General features: G+C 43.9%; 2 protein-coding genes across 7 annotated transcripts in view; one reads left to right on the forward strand and one right to left on the reverse strand.

Annotated features, from left to right (window-relative positions):
- HACD1 (3-hydroxyacyl-CoA dehydratase 1) overlaps window positions 1-14,423 on the reverse strand; it is a 91,515-nt gene extending 77,092 nt beyond the window's left edge. For 3 of the 5 annotated variants that reach the window (XR_012799295.1, XM_075587508.1, XM_075587507.1), the window contains exon 1: window positions 14,210-14,423. Coding sequence is in view for 2 of the 5 variants with exons in the window: in XM_075587508.1 (XP_075443623.1) it covers window positions 14,210-14,349 (140 nt within the window). In the remaining 3 variants the exon portion in view is untranslated. Of the gene's footprint in view, window positions 1-8,194; window positions 8,335-14,209 lie in introns of those variants that run through there. The other 2 variants (XM_075587510.1, XM_075587512.1) reach the window with 2 other exon arrangements.
- Window positions 12,387-19,887, forward strand: part of STAM (signal transducing adaptor molecule) — a 49,234-nt gene continuing 41,733 nt past the window's right edge. The window contains exons 1-2 of one of the 2 annotated variants that reach the window (XM_075587503.1): window positions 12,387-12,663; window positions 18,039-18,123. In XM_075587503.1, the coding sequence (XP_075443618.1) occupies window positions 12,624-12,663; window positions 18,039-18,123 (125 nt within the window). In that variant the 5' untranslated portion in view covers window positions 12,387-12,623. The remainder of the gene's footprint in view (window positions 12,664-18,038; window positions 18,124-19,887) is intronic. The other variant, XM_075587504.1, reaches the window with a different exon arrangement.

Consider the following 19,887-nt stretch of genomic DNA (forward strand, 5'->3'; position numbering starts at 1 on the left):
AGGCCCTCCAATAACAGAGCATTTGGGAGGAGTCTTTTTATAGCTTTGTCTTGTTCATCTCAGTCACAGCATTGAACAGTAAATCAATATTATGTACATAGAGATGGGAATGGGACAACTTAAATATTGTAGTTCAGATATAATAAACGTATCAAGGTGCTGCCAATTTTGTAGACTCTTCATGTAAGCATTTTCAAGTACCGCTCGTACACATCCTCTCAAAATATGTCACATTGGCCTAGCCATGCAGTCATAAAACTCCATAACATTTGAGTTAATAGCAGTTTGTTGATAAAAAATGAAGGCAGAAATAAGACAGAAGTCCTGAACATTTCCAATGTTCTAAAATTCACGTGAACAATAAGACATTCCATTGAAAATGAGAATTGTTGCGGTATATCTAAAACTTCCGCAAAAATGGCAGTAATGTCGCGAAACTTGGTAATTCACATAATATTAGCCTGCATGGAAAGCTATATAAGGCTGTGTTGAAAGTAAACAAGCTGGCAGTGCTGTTGGGAGGAAGAGAGAACACACTTACAGCATACAGTAAGGAGTTGGTTGTTAGTTTTTTTTGTGATTACAGTATTTAGATTTCTGAGTGAGTTGTCCTGTGCTATTTGTAGTTTGTGAATATGAGTGCTTGGATATTATTGTCTATTGTAATATTTGTAAGTAAGTTGTCTTTCTGATTGATAGTGTTGCAGTAGCACAACCAGGGGCATGCAAGAGTGCATTTTAACCCCCCAAGAATTTTATGTATTGAAGCAGGGCGGCAGAGGAGGAAGACGGTGCGTGGGAGGTACCCTCCCACCTTTACAGGGTGTTGTAGTTCAGCTCCTAATCTAATGCTACAATTTAGAAAGGCAGCATGATCACAAGTCCCAGAATCCCTTGGAATGGGATGTTTCGCCACACCGTTCTGCCGCCAGGACACTTCGCCACGATGTCCGGTCCGTCGCGCACCCGACTCAACCCAACAAGCCAAGCCAGGTCTGCAAGTCCAATAACTGCATTCAAAGAAAGACAAATGTTCCCAGCACGCAAAAAAAGGGGAGGCCAAAAAGGCGAGAATATGCCAAACAAATTTTAAATAACAACAAGGCACAAATCAACATAAAAGTAAGTAAAGAATTCAAGCACACCACATAAAGGATAGGCGGGAGAAATCAGGAAAGGGGAGTGAGGGGTGGGAAAATGGGAAAAATAAAAAGTAGCACAGGTAATGGGGGCGGCAACGTTTCGGGGTACGCAACTCCTTCTTCAGGCCCGTTCCCAAAGGACACCAAGATGTCCAAAAAGTACTTCCCTATCCCTGTACAATTCTCCCTACAGAAAAAAAGCACTGAAATGATGAACAATATGACAACAGAAATCCTCACTGGGGGTAGAGTCAGAGGCCAATCCAGCAACTACCAGCAACTAAATATCAGGGTTACCCTTATGGAGAAAAGCAAATGCAGAGAGAGGAAGTTTCTGCTCAAATGGTAGCACTGATATTTAAATGCAACATACAGCAACAGCGTCCTCTCAGTTCCACATTGCACCACTTTTGTATCCCATTATACTGTATGCTGGTTTTGTGTGCTGTCTATCTTTAATTATTTTGTCCAATAACTGCATGTTTAAATGTCCCACACAGGCCGCTTCGACGCGCAATATTTAAATGTCCCGCAGGAGATTTAAAGATGGGGCATCAAAGCGGCCTGTCTAGATTCCGCGAGGGACATTTAAACTTCCAGCCGTTGGATCGGGCGGGCAGTCTGGCGCGGCAGACCTGGCTTGTCGGGTTAGGCGCAGGAGTGGATATCACGGCTGCAACGCTGCGCTCAACACGGACAAAAAGGTACTCCGGAACTGAGGTGGAAAGGATAGAACTCGCACCCACAGCTGCGGAGACACGCCTGGAAAGTGGATAGTCAGTGCGGCCGGATCTGATCGGAAGAGATAGCGTTAGTCCAGATACTTTCCGGATGGATGGGAGGAGCCAGGAGAGTGGTTGGTACCGAGAGCCGTGGGTTTGAAGCCGGGTGGTGGGTAGGTATCCGTAAGCCGAGATGGAGGATTGGAGAGATCGGATGGTCAGGGGCAAGCCGGGGTCGAAATCCAGAGCGGGTCCACAGTCAAGCCGGTTCGGTACACAGGAGGGGAATACGAGAGAGAGATGAAAGCACTAGGAACAAGGCAGGCACGAACGTGGGTAACACAGGTTACACAAAGCTATACTCAGCCAAAGAAGGAATGGCTGAGCAAAGTATAAATGGGGACAGAGTCCAATAGGAACTGGGGAAAGGACGGAGGGGCGGCCCCAGGGAAGGGGCAGAGAATGAGGAACAGATGATTATACTTGACGCGTGGCTTGTGAGCGGTGCACACGGGAGAGGAACACGCGGCCTGAGCGGGGAGCGGGACCTCATTCCGCGAGGGGACAGAAGGCTCCCTACGTGTGCGCGTGCCCAGTGACAGGCGCGGGGACCAGGAAGGTAGGAGGAGGGTCCCGCTCACGGCGGTGTGCCCGTGGAGCAGGGGCCAGAGAGCGCCAGGCGGCAGAAGGTAAGGAGGGAACCCTGTTTGGGAGAGGTGTTCCCCGACTCCTTACAACGGCGAAGTGTCCAGCAGCGAAATGTCCCAGCCATGCAATGCCGGCAGAGTTTTGGTCTCGGCCAAATGTTCTAGACCGCCCTCCCACCTCTACACAGTTGTAGTTAATCCCCTAATCTAATGCTACAATTTAGAAAGGCAGCAGGACCACAAGTCCCAGAATCCCTTGAGTATAGGGCCCATAGAAGGTCACATGGCAGTGCAGTGCAGAGCTTTCAGTGCAGAGGCTGCCTGTCATTTGACCTCCTTCTGTAATCGTTCCCACGTGGAAGTACGTTCTCTCTTCCCACTGCCCTCTCTCTCTCTGCCTACAGCCCTGTCTCCTGCACCCACTTAACTCCTCTCCTGCACCCCATCTCTCCTGCACCCACTCCTCCCCTCTCCTGCACCAGTCTCTCTCCTGCACCCACTGCCCTCTCTCTGACCCCTCTCCTGCACCCACTTACCCGATCTCCTGCAGCCCGCGTCCCTTTCTAGCTGCCCATTGCCCCCTCAACCCCATCTGCCTCTCAGTCGTACCACTGCCCCTCATCCCACTCCCTCTGCCCACTGCCCCTTTCTCTGTCGCTATGCATCCTCCAACCATTGCCCTCTGTCTGCACCACTGTCCCCTCTCGCTCTCGTGGCTTACATTACTCTTGTCTTGTACGTAGTCAAAGGAGAATATCCATTTCTATGTAGTGGGGTATCCCCTGGCTACTATTCTACCCAATGGACTGGCAGTAAACCCTGGTATTCACAGGCTTGCCAGTAGTTGGTATGGAGTTTTCCCCTTCACCTTTGGTACTGCACTTGAGTGACAGCAGAGGGTGGCACATCCTGTTGTAGCTGGGACAACAGGGTGCCCGCCTTCTGGCTGTACTTAAAGGCAGTACCGCCCTAAATTTGGAGGTTGTTCTTTCCCCCTGAGGAAGGAAGGTCACACGTCTGGGAGCCTGAGATTGGGGCCTACCCATGTGCTCTTCCCTGCGGGGAGGAGTGAGTGTGATTATACCTCTGCCTCTGCTAGGGAGGTGGGGAAGAGTTAGGACGGCTGCGGGTGCCCTTGGCCTGTAGTGATGGTCCAGGGACCATCTCCAGTGATAGCTGAGAGTAAAGAGACTGTATCCGGCAGAAGACTGCTGAGTAGCTGTGTGTTACTGCAAAGACTGTAGTAATAAACCGTTCCTGTTTGCAATATACCTCTGGCCTGGTGTGTGATCTAACTGGGGGGGAGAGGTTCAAGTTCTACCGTGGGAGATCGCCTCCACATTCCTGGAGCCTACGGCTAAGTATTATGTGGGGTATGGACCCCAGAAGCCTGTTCCTGTGTCCCAAAGTCATCGCGGACGACTCATCCCTCTTGTTGCCAGCAGGTATGCACCACATACACCCTGTAATGGCCCCTATCTGTGATTGGGGGTGGAGGGGGATGGGGGGGAGGGGGATGGGGGGGAGGGGGACGGGGGGGGTGAAACACTGTTACATCTATAACCTCTAATATGCTGGAGTCCTCTTGCAGGCATGAACTTCTGCCTGGGGATGTAATGCCACCAGGGTTCCAATCTACCCCTCATTAATCCAAAACCCCAGCTGTCCTCTTAGTGGCCTGGTGTGCTTACTTATTCCAAGGCTGATGTTGGAGCAACCTTGATACAGTATGTGACAGCCCTGGAGACTCCATGTGTTTGGGAATCTCACGCAAAGGAAAGCTGCCACACACACACTCCTTCAGTATATCCTTATGGCCTTGCCATTAGCTAGTGAGTGGCCCTATCTATGTAGGGACACTTCCCTGACTATAAAACAACAAAAGTGGTCTTACATCATTACTCATAGTTCCACACTTACTAGACTAGGACTACATGCAGATAGGTTGAGACCCCCTCCTCTTTCATCTGGAGTCTTCCTGGTGTTGATGGGCACTCCTGGGTTCTTCCTGTGGTCTAAGGCCCAACCCCCTATACGTCTACCTTTATATCACCTGGTGACCTCACACAGAGTCCTTCTTATTTTCTGTAACTTTATTGGAGGGGGTAAGCAGAAAGCATAAGATAACTTGAGGTAGCATATATGAGAGAAAGGTGAAAAATCAATGCTTTGTTCTGGGGAAGCCAGTGAGAGAGATGGCTACTCACAGTGGCTGTTGGCTTGGAAAGGAAGCACGCTTACCTGTGCAAGCAGGAACAAGGTCGGAGACTGAGCCAAATTGCAGGGGGATGAGGGGCAGCCCAACTCACAAAGAAGTGAAGGAGAGTTGCCAGGGCAACAGGTCCAGAAGCCAGGGAAAGGAGTTATAAAGTAACAACATAAACAATGAGGAGTGACAGCAGCCACAGAACAGGGAGAAACCATACAGGGGCCAGAACAGTCTTCATGTGATTGGACAATAGTATGAAAGTATAAAGGACATGCCTCTTGAGAAGGACGACATCTCCTTTAAACAATAGTTACAAAATAATAATAATGTTTCTGTACACATATGTAAAATATAATGTAGGGGTGTTCTGGTTTCCCCTCTGTACCTCCGCTGCAGGGCGCAATCACGGGAGGTGCTGTGAGGTAGCGTTCGGAGGTTCCGCAGCGGCCCGATTGCACAGGGCGCCGCCATGTTGTTGGGCATTGCGCAATACTCAGGCGCAACCAGGAGGCACGGGGAGAGTTTGCTCATGCGCAGTGTAAGCGCGCGAACGGATGGCCAATCACCAGGAGGCTCTGAAGTTAAACTACAATTCCCAGGAGCCTCAGCAGAGCCACCTGAACCAGGGAACGAATAGGAGTGCAGGGATTGCTGGCAGGCAGGAAAGGGAAGTGTGGGGGAGAGACCACGCTAGCCAGAGGGCACCGGAGGAGCAAGGGGATAGGTTGTGTGTGTGCAGGGGGTCAGTGACCCACCTGCGTAGGCCAGATTTCCCCTCAGGCCCCAGTGCAGACCCTGAGTCACCATTAGCTTGTGGTGCTGCAGGGAAAGCCCTAGAGAGAGAGACATTCTATTCCCTTACTGTAGTAGCAGATAGGGACACAGTGTTTTCCGGAGCTGCGGTGTGTGAACAGTGGTTTGGGCTCAAGCTGCTGGACATCACCAACTCGTGAGAGACTGCGCTGGATCGGCGGATCCTTTTTGAAGTCTGTTGCCGGCTGCAGGAGTAGCCGGAAGGTATTTAATAAGTGCACCAACACTGGTACCATCAGGCGCTGATCCCGCCTTGGGGAGGGTTCTTTGGGGACACTGGGTTGAGTGACCAAGGGACTGAGTATATATACATTGGACACGGTGTGGGGTGCACGCGGTGGTGGGAAGTGACATTACTCTAAGAGGAGAGTGGCCAGGCCACAGGTGTATATTACTGAATATCAGCCATTCATATACAGTACTATATGTGTGTTATCCCTAATAGGTGTAAGCTAAGGTTATGCAATTACGTATTAGTAAAAGGTTACAAAGTTGAGGTGTGTTATTATTCTTACCTAGGGGAATCTCACTTATTGGGGATCCTGGGTAAGTGAAGGCGCTGCCAAGAACCTATTATTACCCCAGGCTCCCAGTTAGCGGAGGCCCAGATCTCGCTGAGCAAGCAGGTACATACAGCACTAGTAGTCTCTCTATATCAGCAGGAAAGAGGGCTACAATAATATGCATATTTATATTATATTTTTTATATGAGGATGACTTGTTTAGCAGTAGAACATTGCAAATTGTTTGCCACTAAAATAGTAGATCACAAAGAGCAGAATATATAAAGACAGGAGTCACAGAAAAACTAAGGAAATAAAGAAGCATTCTGTGTGTGTTATTTTGATTATTCACGATCTGAACATTCTTTGGTTGAATCATTCTCTTGAAACAGCCATTGAAACGCCTTAACACGGTTTGCGTCCTCGGCTCCTTCAGAGAGAATTAATTTATCTTTATATATAAATATATGTGTGTCTAAATATATTATTATTATTATTATGTATACTACATTCATGTGATGGAACTTGACATTTCCTCCAGCCTGGAGAAGGGGGAACAGAAACCTGCAAAATTGATCCTGTTATTTTACGCCCTTGCTGTTTACAACTTTTTGTAAACTATCTAAATAGCTTCCTGCAACAAATCTAACCCTGCTAAATGCAAATAGTTTGCTTCTTTTGTGTCTCTGGAAAATAATTACAAATTGCATTTCTAAGGGGCCTCTAAATCTGAGAGTGTTTGTCAATCAAGTGTTCCCTTTACCCTTTACCTACCCTGCCCTTACTAGAGAGCCAATAAAGATAAGGTAAGAGGGGAAAATGTTAACTAGCTCTCTTGGCTTTGGTTATGTAATGTTATTAGGCTTAGTTTACTGAAACAAGGATAGAGTCATCAGCACAGCAAAGGGCAGGGAAAGCATGATCTTTCTCCTCTGACTCAGCTCACCCTGACTCTGACTGTCTGTGAAGGCACAATACACTATCATTCTCTCTCTCCTGGCTCAAAGCCACAGTCACTCCCCATGACCAGCTGTATTCTCCCATGCTGACATCCCAAACTCCACCCGCCTCCACTTTCTAGTCAGACAGCCACAGACAGTTCACATTATGTCATGAGCATGTGACTTGTATATGTGAAAAGGGTTTATACAGTACACCAGGGGTGCATGAGATATGTCTGGGGGGGGGGGTTGGGCGGTTGCAGAGGTCCCGCGCTCCTCCCCAAGACATTTAAATTAAATGCCGGGGATCTCGTGAGGCCTCTTCAACAGTAACACTTATCGGGATTCAGACGTGTCTTCATGGCGTCAAATGACGCCATGGAGTCATGTGACGTCACCGGCGTCAAATTACGCCGTGGGTCAAGTGACGCGACCCCGGAGTGTAATTTGACACAGCTGGCAGATAGGAGAGGGGGCGCGAGACTGGGTGAGGCCAAGCAGGGGGGCGCAGGTTCAAAAGTTTGCGCTCCCTTGCTGTACACACAGCTACCTAGCTGACCCACGTTTCTCCTCTGCAGGGTCCCTCAAATGAGTAATATCTCCCATCAATCCATCACAAATATACCTTAAAATGCTGCCACCACCAAGGATACAAAAAAGGTGTAATCGCTAGGGTGCTTCGTCCTTGTTTATTAAGAAGAAATTGTAACTGGCACACAAATCTATTGTAGCAAAATATGTCCGAAAATGTAATCACGCTCTTCAAAACGTGTCGAGTTCAATCAGAGCCCAAAGACAATACATTAGATTTAGTATACAAAAGCAGTACAGTGCTTAGGTTACAGATAAAGAATATTACAAGAGATCTGCAATTCCAAGCCGGACCAGGTAAAAAGCTTACTCTGTGATTATGTTAATAATCAGAGCAGGTAAGTATTGTATGTCTTGATTTGTATAGCGCCATTAATGTACATAGCGCTTCACAGTAGTAATACACGTGGTAATCATATAAATAACATAAATAACAGGTCATGGGAATAAGTGCTTCAGACAAACGTAACACTTAGGAAGAGTCGTCCCTGCTCCGAGGAGCTTACAATCTAATTCCATGGTAACGTTTCAGGGCACTAAGCCCTTTCCTCAGGCCTTACATTCATTACGTTATTGTGACAACACAAAATGTAAGCATTTAAATACTAAAAAATACAATTACTCACCCATTTCCCACCACCAGCAGTCTCAATCGGTAGCGGGTTTCTTTCACTGCATGTCCCGTCGGTGTCTGACATCATCGCGACACACAGCATCAAAGCGCACGTGAAGCAATACCGTCACGTAACTAAACAACAGGGTATACAAATCATCTGGCAGCAGACTAGAATTATACTACATTCTATCATAGTGGTATATATAGCAACTGTGCATCTTAATTAATAGCTCTATTTTGGGCACTGAAACCATATAAGAAACAATGTTAGAAATGGTGCAGTTATCCTTAAGAGCACAATATTAGACATTATTCTTATTTACATCTTTAAAGTCAACAACAATCATTTTTTGAAGATCATTTTTAGACATTGTTTAAAAGAAAGTGATATAAATAGTGCATATAGTTTTTTCAGTGCAGCTTTTATCAAATCTTTTTCATTAGTAATTTGAAATACAGCCATTCTCTGAATAGAGATTATTTTATTATATTATTTTATGAGATAATCCCAATCTTTGGGTAACAGGGGATTTCAGATATTCATTGAGGAGTTGCTGATTTAAAAAAAAATGTTATTCAAACAATGTTTGGTGTTGTAGATGCAGAAAATTCAAAATCAGATAAGATAGATAAATATTTCTTACAAAATCTTCAGAACTAGGAGTCAGTAAATATTGTTAGATTTTCACAGAAATTGAATATAAAAGAGAACAGAAAACAGAGAGAGCAAAAAACTAGTATAATAGTAAATAAAAGATAGAAAAAAGGTTTTTAAATAATCCATGTAACTCAAATGTATCCAAAGGCAGTCCACAAACAAAATAATACATCTCAAAGAATCAATAATTTGGAGGATAATAAAGATAATAGGGTAAACCCTAGCAGTCATGGATAAGAACTAGATGTTATATTTACACAGTATCCCAGTTAAAATCCACACGCAAAACTTGGAGTAAAAACCTCATGTTAAGCTGACCTATCACAAGAATTAGTTTAGTTCTAAGCTTTTAGTAAGTCCCTTTGGGTCCACCGTGTCTAATCTGAAGGTCCACTTAGCTACTTTCTGCTGTAATAATTTATCCCTATGTAACGGGTATTCCCTATGAATATGACCGCTACTACCTGCTGTGCAACCTGTGTGGCTCTCAGGAGCCTAAGCCTCCGCTTGGGGAACCTGGGGTACATGCATGCTATACATCTCGTGGTGCAACGCCTCCACCTGGGAGGGATCCCAACGGAGTGGAAGAAGGCCCTCACAGGAAACAATCACGCAAAGCGAGCAATATAAAACAGGACTGTCTTTACTGCATATTATAACGTATATCATCACATATCAACACAACCTCCATGCGCCACGGCGGACGCTAACCACACTGCGCCACGGCGGACGCTAACCACACTGCGCCACGGCGGACGCTAACCACTCTGGGCGTCACGTCGGACGCTAACCTCCCACAGAGTGATCCCACCCCGTGTCCAGTAACCCCCACCCAAATGTCTCGCACCCCCAAAGTCAAATACCACTGTGCATGTGTATGTGTGACTGCGCAGCCACTATGTCTGGTGATAGGCCTGGTTGGTGCACGTGAGTTGCAGGTTACCTGCCTGGGCTCCAGCCACGGGTACCGCGATATCACTGGAGATCCGCCCGATCCGACGTTGTCCTCCACACCGCGTTGGGTGAATTCCAGCGCGGATAATATCACCTTAGTCCCAGGGTCTTTGGTGGTGTTCTGAGCCCAGAACCCACCTCGCAGGACCGCACGGATTCAGCACTGTGTCCCTGACTAAGCAACCAATTAATGGGGCAGTGTCCCTATCTAGGGCCTGTCCCTAAGCTCCACAAGCTACTAGGTGGCTCAGGACCTAACTGGGACCTTGGGGGCTGCTGGCCTAATGCAGAGGGTCACTGACCCCTGCATCCACCTCTTACCTCTAGCTGGTCCGGATCCTGACTGACTGCGTGGCTGCAAAACCCCGCGAAATGTATCTATCTTCCTGCAGGGCCATACTTCAGCCCTATTGGCTCCCTGGGGTCATGTGTCTCTGCCCCTATGCACCCTGGGGGCTGGAAGTCTATTCTCGCGCATGCGCGAGCTATCTGGGGCCTCCCGCGCTGTGCACTGCCATTGCGCATGCGCAACAGCCCTATGTATGGCGGCGCCCTTCTCACCGGCCGCCGGGGACCCCAGCAACGCGATCGCGGCCTCGGCAACCGGCCCGATCGCGTCCCCGGCAACCGCCCGACCGTGCCATAGCAACCGGCCCGATCGCGTCATAGCAACCGGCCGCAACGCGCGCTCGCAACGGGGAAGGAGGGGGTGAGTGCGCGAGGGGGGACCTGGCTACATCTATCTCCACCTCTTAATAGTGGCTCTACATGATCAATTACCCGATATCTGAGCTGCGAATAGTTGTGTGTCACTGCTGTAAAATGTTGGGTTACTGATTAGACATAGTTTAATATATGCAGACAGTTTCATAAAATAAGGAGTAAAACCGATTATCTAATTACGTTACCACATTACAGAAGCATCATCAGATTCCTTCAGAGAGGTTTGAAGTTGGAAATATAGAGATTCACGCTTGGAATGGACAAACACCCTCTATGTTGAATTTCAAATTCATATTCTAACTGCAGGGTTTTTATCCTAAAAATCTTATTGCGCTGACCACGGCATAAACTCACCTTCTGGGTGTGTTCTTAAACCCTCCTCATCAATCTCCAGTAACACCTTTATGGCTTATGGACAAAAAAAAAATTTGTCTTTTTAATTAAAAGGTTCCCGAATATATGAAATACCTCATATATTCATCTCCGTAAGTCCTAGAACATTGTAATGCCATTTATCACGTTTGGGTGAATTTGCCACGTGTGAAGATACTATTTTTGGGGGGTGATTCATCCTACGTATGAGACAAAATGGATATCGGACCTTTTCCCCGTCACAATTATGTACTGTTTCACATTATTTAATTTGTCTAATCGCAAATGCTACAATGATATGTTTATGATTCTCGTGAATCGTTGTCAGACCCATGATATTTCATATTTAGTCAATTCACACAAACATTGTCTGTCTTCCTGGCCACACTCTGGCATTCTCCAGTACCTTTACAGGAATTCCTTTAAAAGTTATATTAAAAAGGTTTCTTGTTTATGTCCACTGTCAGAAACAAGTTGTGACTCCCTCAATTTCCTAAACCAGATTCTGGCCTCATAGCCTCACTCCTAGATAAACACAGAAAACTAGGGCATGTCACTGGCTTGACTTGCCATAACAATAATTATTTGTATTTTTAAGATACAATTTGCAACTCACATTAATCTCTGGTGTACCAGATTATTAAAATACTGAATTTTTTTTCTGGCGTGATCATTACACATGTCATCACTGCATTTATTTCAGCTTGAAAAGCGATTGGAGATATACAGATTGAAATTCACCAAGTTGGTTGTTACCAGCCTGCTATTTTGCAATTTCTGGACAAATGTGCCGTCTTCAGACACAGGTATATCAGAAAGTTATTGCAATGTGAGTGTAATATCTCTTACCTCCTTATGGACAATAATTAAATCATCCTATATTATGACTTGAAATTCATATTTATAAAATGTATTTACCTATGATAGAGACAATGACCAAAACAGAAATGCAGGTGCACTTAGATTGTAAGTTTATCAGGACAAGGTCTCCATTTGCCACCTATTGTCATTTGTTTGTTGCATTTATCCCCATTGTTTGTAATGTACCTTGCATTGTAATTTTGTAAAGCGCTGGTACATTGTTGGCGCTATATAAATACAATTATACATACACTGTCTTACTTCACATACACACAACTGGGATGAGGAGACTGTATTGCGCATATGCAGTGCCCATACACCCGTTCCCCCCCAAAGGCTTCCCTCTTCCCCACTGCGCATGTGCAATACCCACAGTCGCTTAGGGAGTGTCAACAAATTCACTTCTCTCCGCTTGGGTGAGGGATCTAGTAACAAGTTTCCCTTTTAAGTCAACATACAACGCTCTTTCACAGTGACAATAATGTAATTAGTCTAACAACATTTCGCGCAAAGTGCACGATAATCGTGTGATTACCGGCATTACCCTTTCCCCGGTTCCTTTTCTATTGTTTGGGGGGGTTTTCCAGTCAGGCAATAGCAAAGACAGCTGTATTTCCCGGCATGCTTTAGTGGCTACAGGATCTGTGGACCCCATGGAGATGTGATGCTGCTACTGTGGCAGGAGGAGAGAGTGCGAAGGGGACAGAGACAGGGTGTGAGGAGGGGAGAGGGCGATAGAAAGTAAGGAGGGGATAGGAGGGGATAGTGAGGAAGGAATCCCCAGTTGTAGAATCCTGCCCCGGGGAGACACAGTGAAGGTGTTCCCCAGACACCACGGATCCTCTACTGCGAACCGCACAACTGCACCGAGATGCCGCTCTTTACATCTAACCCTTTTGATCCTGATGTAGGTAAGGCACCTCTCACCTCCTGCCTTTGTCTGCAACTTGTGGGATAAACACTCCCCCGCAGCTCCCCCTCCACATATCCCTGCTCCCCCTCCCCATATCCCTGCTTCCCCTCCCCATATCCCTGCTTCATACTATCATGCATCAGACTTGTTCCCAACCTCACAGAGTTTTAGGTGGGCAAGAGTCGTTGTGTTGTTGTTTTGTGTCGCACAGTAGTTGTGGCAGAGCAGTATCCTGTGCAGTTTATTATGCAGATGATTGAAGAGCTGTAAGCAGGGACAATTAGTAACTGTGTGTGTCCTGGGGCGCTTTGTTCTCCTGTAAATCTCAGCCTTGGAGACAAAGTCTCGCAGACACAAAAGAAGAGAGCCCATAAAGCTGTCAGCGCTGTAATTGGGAGCAGAGCTGCTGTTGGCACAAGATGGTAATTTACTATAATTCACCACAATGCGGGATTCTTGTGGGATACACCAAGGGGTTGATCATGAAAAACAACACAGAAGCCAATGACATAATGAATGGGAGACTAAAGGGCCAGTCAGTGCTAGGAGACGGCATATACTGTACTACTGTACATAGTGATACTGAACCTTACTACATACTATCAGCTCTACCACACAATATTCTTAATTAAAACAAGGGAACCTGAAACTATGCATTGGGGGGAAGGATCTCCATGGATATACACTACTGCTTTTAAATGAAAAGCCTATGGCACATAATGGTAGTAATTACCGTTGAAAGTTTAAAGGGCATTTATTTCCATTATAGTAGACGAGTAAACATTGCAAATGTAAGGTAGATGACTAATATTGTTTTCTTGAATATCTTATTGATCAACACCACACACGTTGTCCATAAAGGGTTAATTTTAGTAGCAAATATTTACTTCTATTTAAAAGAATTTGATCAGGTATGGACTAGTCAATCACAGAATAAAATAAATATGTAGGGACTAAAAACAGATTCTGATCTCGCACACAGTATATAAGGCCATGTTTATAGTAGCAGCGACGACGCGCGGCGCGAACAACACACTGTCTCAGAGGGCGTGTCCGAAGAAGTGCGACTGCGCGCACGATTCTCGGGAAGATAAAACATTTTCTTTGCCGCGTGACAGCCGGGTCACGTGCACGGTTCAGCCAATGAGGGTGAACCGATCATGTGACGTCAAGGCCACGCCCCCCCCCGTCACCTCGGACCAGGTTCCGCGTGAGCGACATCCCAAGCTCTTTCATGCACGCAGCCTAAGAAGTTGCCACTTTAGCAGAGACGGAAGGAAAACTAGGGTATTGGTATAGAGACGACTATGGAAGCCATGTTTAAAAGAATCGTTTTTAGAAAATTAATTGAAAGAGTGCATTGTGTAAAAATAATCAATATGTGGTATGTGATTATTCATATTCTTACATCTGGTGAATGTTTCCTCATTTTTTGTATGATGTGTCATGTTAAATTATATGAATGCATTAAGAATTGTTTGCATCTACTTACATTTGTCTGGTACGAAAAAAACGTGGCGGACATTTTTGAAGTTTAATATTACCTGTAATTTCCATATGTGCATAACAGACAGCATCCAAAGTCCATCTCTAACTCCTTGCGTCCTTTTTCTTTGAGAAAAGGTGAACATACCCGGGGCGGATTGGGCCATCGGGACACTGGACAAATGCACGGTGGGTCCATGGGCCGGTGCCACAGCAGACATGCTGTGGGTCGGTGCTGTGCTATTCATCGAGGTTACAGAGGCCCCGTGCTCTTCCCCACAGCAATGAAACTGATTGCTGAGGGATAGAGCGGGGCCTTTGTAAGTGAGCAGCCACCCTCCAGGGTCATGTGACCCTCGTCATGCCAAGTCGTTGCCATGGCAGCGTGCATTCACATGACGCAACGATGTCATGGTGATATCGAGTGAGGAGGGGAAGCAGGTAAGTTAAATGTCTGGGCCACATTTCACTTCCAATCTGCCCCTGCCACACCACACAGCATACAAATTTTACTTTTATACATTGGCGCATAGAGAGGCATTAACTTGTTCTTCATCTGTGCATCTGTTTTACTACAATCCCCGTATAGCAACACTTTATATATAGCCCCGTATGTTAATTAGGTGAAATAAGCAGACATATGTGTACAGCAGGTAGGGAGCATAGACAAACTACATGCGGCACATGTTACTTATATTCTGCCAATTTCTATGTTTCTGGAGGCTATACCATGACTGTGCTTCACTGATAATATTTTTATGTACATAACAATTCTTTCGAGAAAGATGACTTGTGTTTATAGAAGAATCCCTGTGCTTGTTCTGTTTCCACCAATTATCTCAGTAATACATTTGTAAGTGTGTATGAGGGTTTCTGAGTAGCTGCGCTCCCAGAAGACTATCAGTGCTGTACATAACCGCTGCATACCTTTTTGTTTTTCTGAGAAAACTCGTGATGTGAACACAATTGAGCTTTTGATTTAGTAAAAACAACCATAGAACAGATGATTTATGAAGAAAAAGTATGTGTTCCTGAAAGCGCACATCCAGCAGAACTATTGACAGAATTATTGAGAACAACAGAATTATTGAGGAAAACATTTATTTTTGTATCGGCCGTTTAACTGTTTACCAGAAGGAAAATATCTAACTCTAGTGTTGTCTTTTTTTGGAAAGTGTTTCTGTTTTTGGACAGTACATTGTTGAGAAGGATTATAACCCAACTTTGAGCTTGTAAAAATGTGGGTTAGGTTCTTAGGCAAATGTAAAAACCACACTAATGAACAAAAAAGCTTATGTTGGTCCATTATGAGTTATCACTCCCTGCTAAGCAATCCTGAAAATAATTCAGGAGTGCCACATTCCTTATGAATTCCAGTCCAAGTCCAATATGCTTTAACTAGAGCTAGTGACCCAATTTTACAGAAATATACTTTCCTTTTTTTTTTTTTTTTTAAATTGCCACGATACAACACTCAAGATCCTTTGTTTAATGTAGCATACCAGTGTGCTCTATAGCCGCACCCCCCCCCCCCAAAGAAAACAGAGTAACAATGTGGTAAATTCAAATACATGATGTATCGCATGCATTTGGAACCCGTTACATGTGTATATGTGTCTCTGTATATAAATGTGGCTGCTTTATGAAGCTTTCAGAACACATGATATGCTGTTGCCACTAGTGGAAGAGTAGATTTGCATTTCCCATAGAGGCTGTTTAGTATATTTATATTTGGAAGGTGGGCAGATGTCCCCTATCTCTGGCACGACTGGGGAATGGTTCACCTCCTGATGTCACAGAATCATCCTTTGCCAGCTCAGCCATGGCTACTACTGTAGCATTACAACTCTGCTCTATGCCAGCTTGGTAACTGTTCTTAGCTGAAGTGCTGCCCTACAGCCTGTCGCTGAGCTGTGGGGTACACTGCTGTTGTTTTTATTAGAATAGTAATACATTTTTATGTTGCAGTGCATGTATTTTAGAAATAAATAAATAACAACCTGGAAAGGGCAACAAGAGATCAATTAAAGTACAAATTAAAGCTGCAGTTCAGGCTCCCGTGTTTTTTTTTTTTTTTTTTTTAACTTCAATAGTTTCATGTGGGCAATCTCTACTTACCTAAAAAAACTGCATAGCTGCCGGTCAATTCGTTCTCCGTCTATTGATCAGCAAAGTTTGGCGACATCTTTAAATATGGGGAATGTAAATCGTTGCTATAGGAACAAGCATGCTTGTTAAAATAGAATACAAGAAAATTGGTCTTTCAAAGTTGTTTTTTTTAAAACAGAAAATGGTAAAAGTATTTTTTCTTACTACAGAACTGATTTATTATAAAAAAACACACATGCAGGATATTGCTTGAACTGCAGCTTTAAATAAAAATGCCAAAAATAAATGGCGATCAGTGCAGACTACTACTTTAAAAGCATGCTGTCTTAATTGTTTTTTTCCAGTTGAACACAGCTCAACATGTTAGATCTATCATCTGGGTCTCATGACCCCCATGAAGCCTTTGTCTGTGACTCATCATTTTTGTTGTTGTTGTATTGGGCAGTGATTAAGAGCAGTGGTTCTTTAATCTACTGCTTTTATAGCTTTGATGGAGAAGCTGAGCAATGCATATCTCATAATAGCACATACTTTGTTCCATTTCCTTTGAAATGCATTATTAGCTAAGAGAAGCTTTGGATGCAATTAATTCTTAATTATCTGTAGAGAGAAACCAACTCCAGAAACGAAGGAAACCATAATCCAATTTTGTTGTTCAAGGTGTATTTATTAAGATACTATTTTACAGCCCAAGAACATATGTAAAAATGGCGTAATGTCTCTTGGCTACCAATCACTGTTTTTTGTGCTGCGTCACCTGAAGCAAGTACAATGTTCATACCTTGATTAAAGCAATGTTAACTATTTTGGGAATTTTTCTCAAAGTGACAAAATACAATTTTGTAAGATTTTTTTTTTCTACATTGTTTCTTCTAAAAGTCTGAGATCCTGAGAGACACGTGGATGGACATTTAAAGTCCCTACTGTCCAATGGAGGTATTTAGTTTAGCAATTTGTATTGCACTGTTGAAGTATGTTTCCATTTCAATTACTTTATCTACTGTCTTAAACATTTATCCGCCGGGATTCACTAACCTCCAACATGGGTTATCGCACTGTGATCCTGCATTAAATAACCTTAGGAATTGCAGAGTGATAATCCATTTTGGGGTTTAGTCAGGATAAAGGGTTGATGGGATAAAATATTTGAATAAGTGTTGTTCTAATGTAGATTAATTTTCTATTCACAAATAGTTTATATAGACAAACCTCGGAGGTACATTCATAATAGAAGAATACCTAGAAATATTAAACAGATATGTACATGTTCAGTACACTTTTAATATGTTCTGACTGCCATGAACCATAGGTTTATACTGCTTGAGAGGTGCTAAAGTGCAGTACAGGCATACCCCGGTTTAAGTACACTCACTTTAAGTACACTCGCGAGTAAGGACATATCGCCCAATAGGCAAACGGCAGCTCGCACATGCGCCTGTCAGCACGTCTTGAACAGCAATACCGGCTCCCTACCTGTACCGAAGCTGTGCGCAAGCGGCGAGACTATAGAGCCTGTTACAAATGCGTTATTTACATCAGTTATGCACGTATATGACGATTGCAGTACAGTACATGCATCGATAAGTGGGAAAAAAGGTAGTGCTTCACTTTAAGAAAATTTTCGCTTTACATACATGCTCTGGACGCATTGCGTACGTTAATGCGGGGTATGCCTGTATGATTCTGCAGATCTAGTACTACCAATTTGTTACGGCTACTATATATGCTTTGGAATGATAGTATTAAAAATACATGCACTAACTTTTTTATTCTTTTTAGAAAAAGCAACTAGTGAAATGAACACTGCTGAGGATTGGGCGCTAATCTTGGATCTTTGTGATAAAGTTGGGCAGTCGCGAACAGGGTAAGTCAAAATAATTGTTTTTCCACAATTCAGGACATGTCATGGAGGTGTTTGAATGCAGGATTGTTTACAAGTTCAAATTATTTTTTTCATGCTCGGCACAATACATGTATAAGAAAAAAATGTAAATGAAATCTGTGCTGTCTCTTATAACTATTGAATCTATTGTAAATTAAATAGGCAGAGGGAGTGGCTCAGTGAGTAAAAGACACTGACTGGCACTGAGAGTTTGAAGCAGGGGAGTCTGGTTCAATTCCCGGTGTCGGCTTCTTGTGACCTTGGGTAAGTCACTTTATCTCCCTGTGCCTCAGGCACCAAAAACATAGATTGTGAGCTCCATGGGGCAGGGACCTGTGCCTGCAAAATGTCTCTGTAAAGCGCTACGTATAACTAGGAACGCTATACAAAAACATGCTATTATTATATTATTATAGGCAGAGTTTAAAATAATCTTAAAAGAAAATATGGATGACAAAGTTGACTGACAAAAGACCGAACTCATTAATGTGAGATGCTATTTTGATATTTTCTAATACTGCTTGGTGTAACAAAATTTAAGCTTCAGTTGGAATTCAGATATACGTTACTTATTGATTTTTAGTGTAAAGTATGTTATGAGTTGAACCATTAAAATTTTGTTCGGTAAGATGTTCTGTGTAATTAATGAATTAACTATGAAAGGGGATATACATTGGTGCAAATAAAAGAACCCCCCCCCCCCCGGAAATATGGTGCAGTTTGTACCTGTTTAGAAAAATAGAGACTTTGACCGCCCTGCACTATTGAGGGTCACACCCCCTCTACTGCCATAACCCACCTCTATGGTTGGAAGGAGAGTGGCACACTCTTTCTACTAATACTAAAAATCCTATTCTATATGTACTTTTTCTTGATTCACAAACGTGTATGTGTGAAGGAATGGCAAGGAAAATTGTGTGTGCACATATTTAAACACAGATACAGGGATAGCTGTTCATACCATTTCCACTCACTAAATACCATGTTTCACTGATTAGTGCAGGAAGAGGTATTTCAGCCAAGTGAATAATCCTTCTGTGGTTAACAATATATTAATCTCCACTCAAGTTAATGGAAGCTAACACCTCACTAATAAGCATTCATGTTTTTTGTCCAGGTTAAACACAGTAGTAGTCATAGAGCTTTATATTTAGATATGCACACATTTTATAAATAAGACCATAAAGGTTATAATGTCAACATGAATGGTTATTCCTCTGTTTTTATAATAAAGTCAATTTAAAGAAACACAAGTGAAGCAACAACTTGTTCGTTGAATAAAAAGCATATCAACCGGTGGGAAATACTTTTTGCCTCCACTGTATCAGCCATTCAGTCTTAAATAAACATGTTAATATAAAACAAAAATGAGAAGTGCATGCTCCATAGTGTGATAAAGTTTAAAAAGTGAAATTGAATTAAAAAAAAAAACATGAGACAAATGCCCACTCGGATGATAAAAACTCTCATTGGGATGAATCAATTGAGGTTACCGGAATAGGCTCAGATGTTAGTCACAGGCAGCAGTGTGGTGCAGGAATAGAGTCGTCTCTGCTCATCAAGCAGCTGCTGGTAGAGCGGTGTAGAACTTGTGAAGAGTTCAAATGTTGCAACCACAAAATCCAGCGTTTGAGCAGAGGGAAAGAATACAAAGTCACACCATCCAGCTGACCGCCCTCTTCGTGCTGTGACGGAAATACAGGTACAAGATTCAAGCTCTGTGCTTGTTTGAGTCTGTGTATGCAG

The sequence above is a fragment of the Ascaphus truei genome, chromosome 2 (genome assembly GCF_040206685.1).
Source record: "Ascaphus truei isolate aAscTru1 chromosome 2, aAscTru1.hap1, whole genome shotgun sequence".
Taxonomy (NCBI): Eukaryota; Metazoa; Chordata; class Amphibia; order Anura; family Ascaphidae; genus Ascaphus; species Ascaphus truei.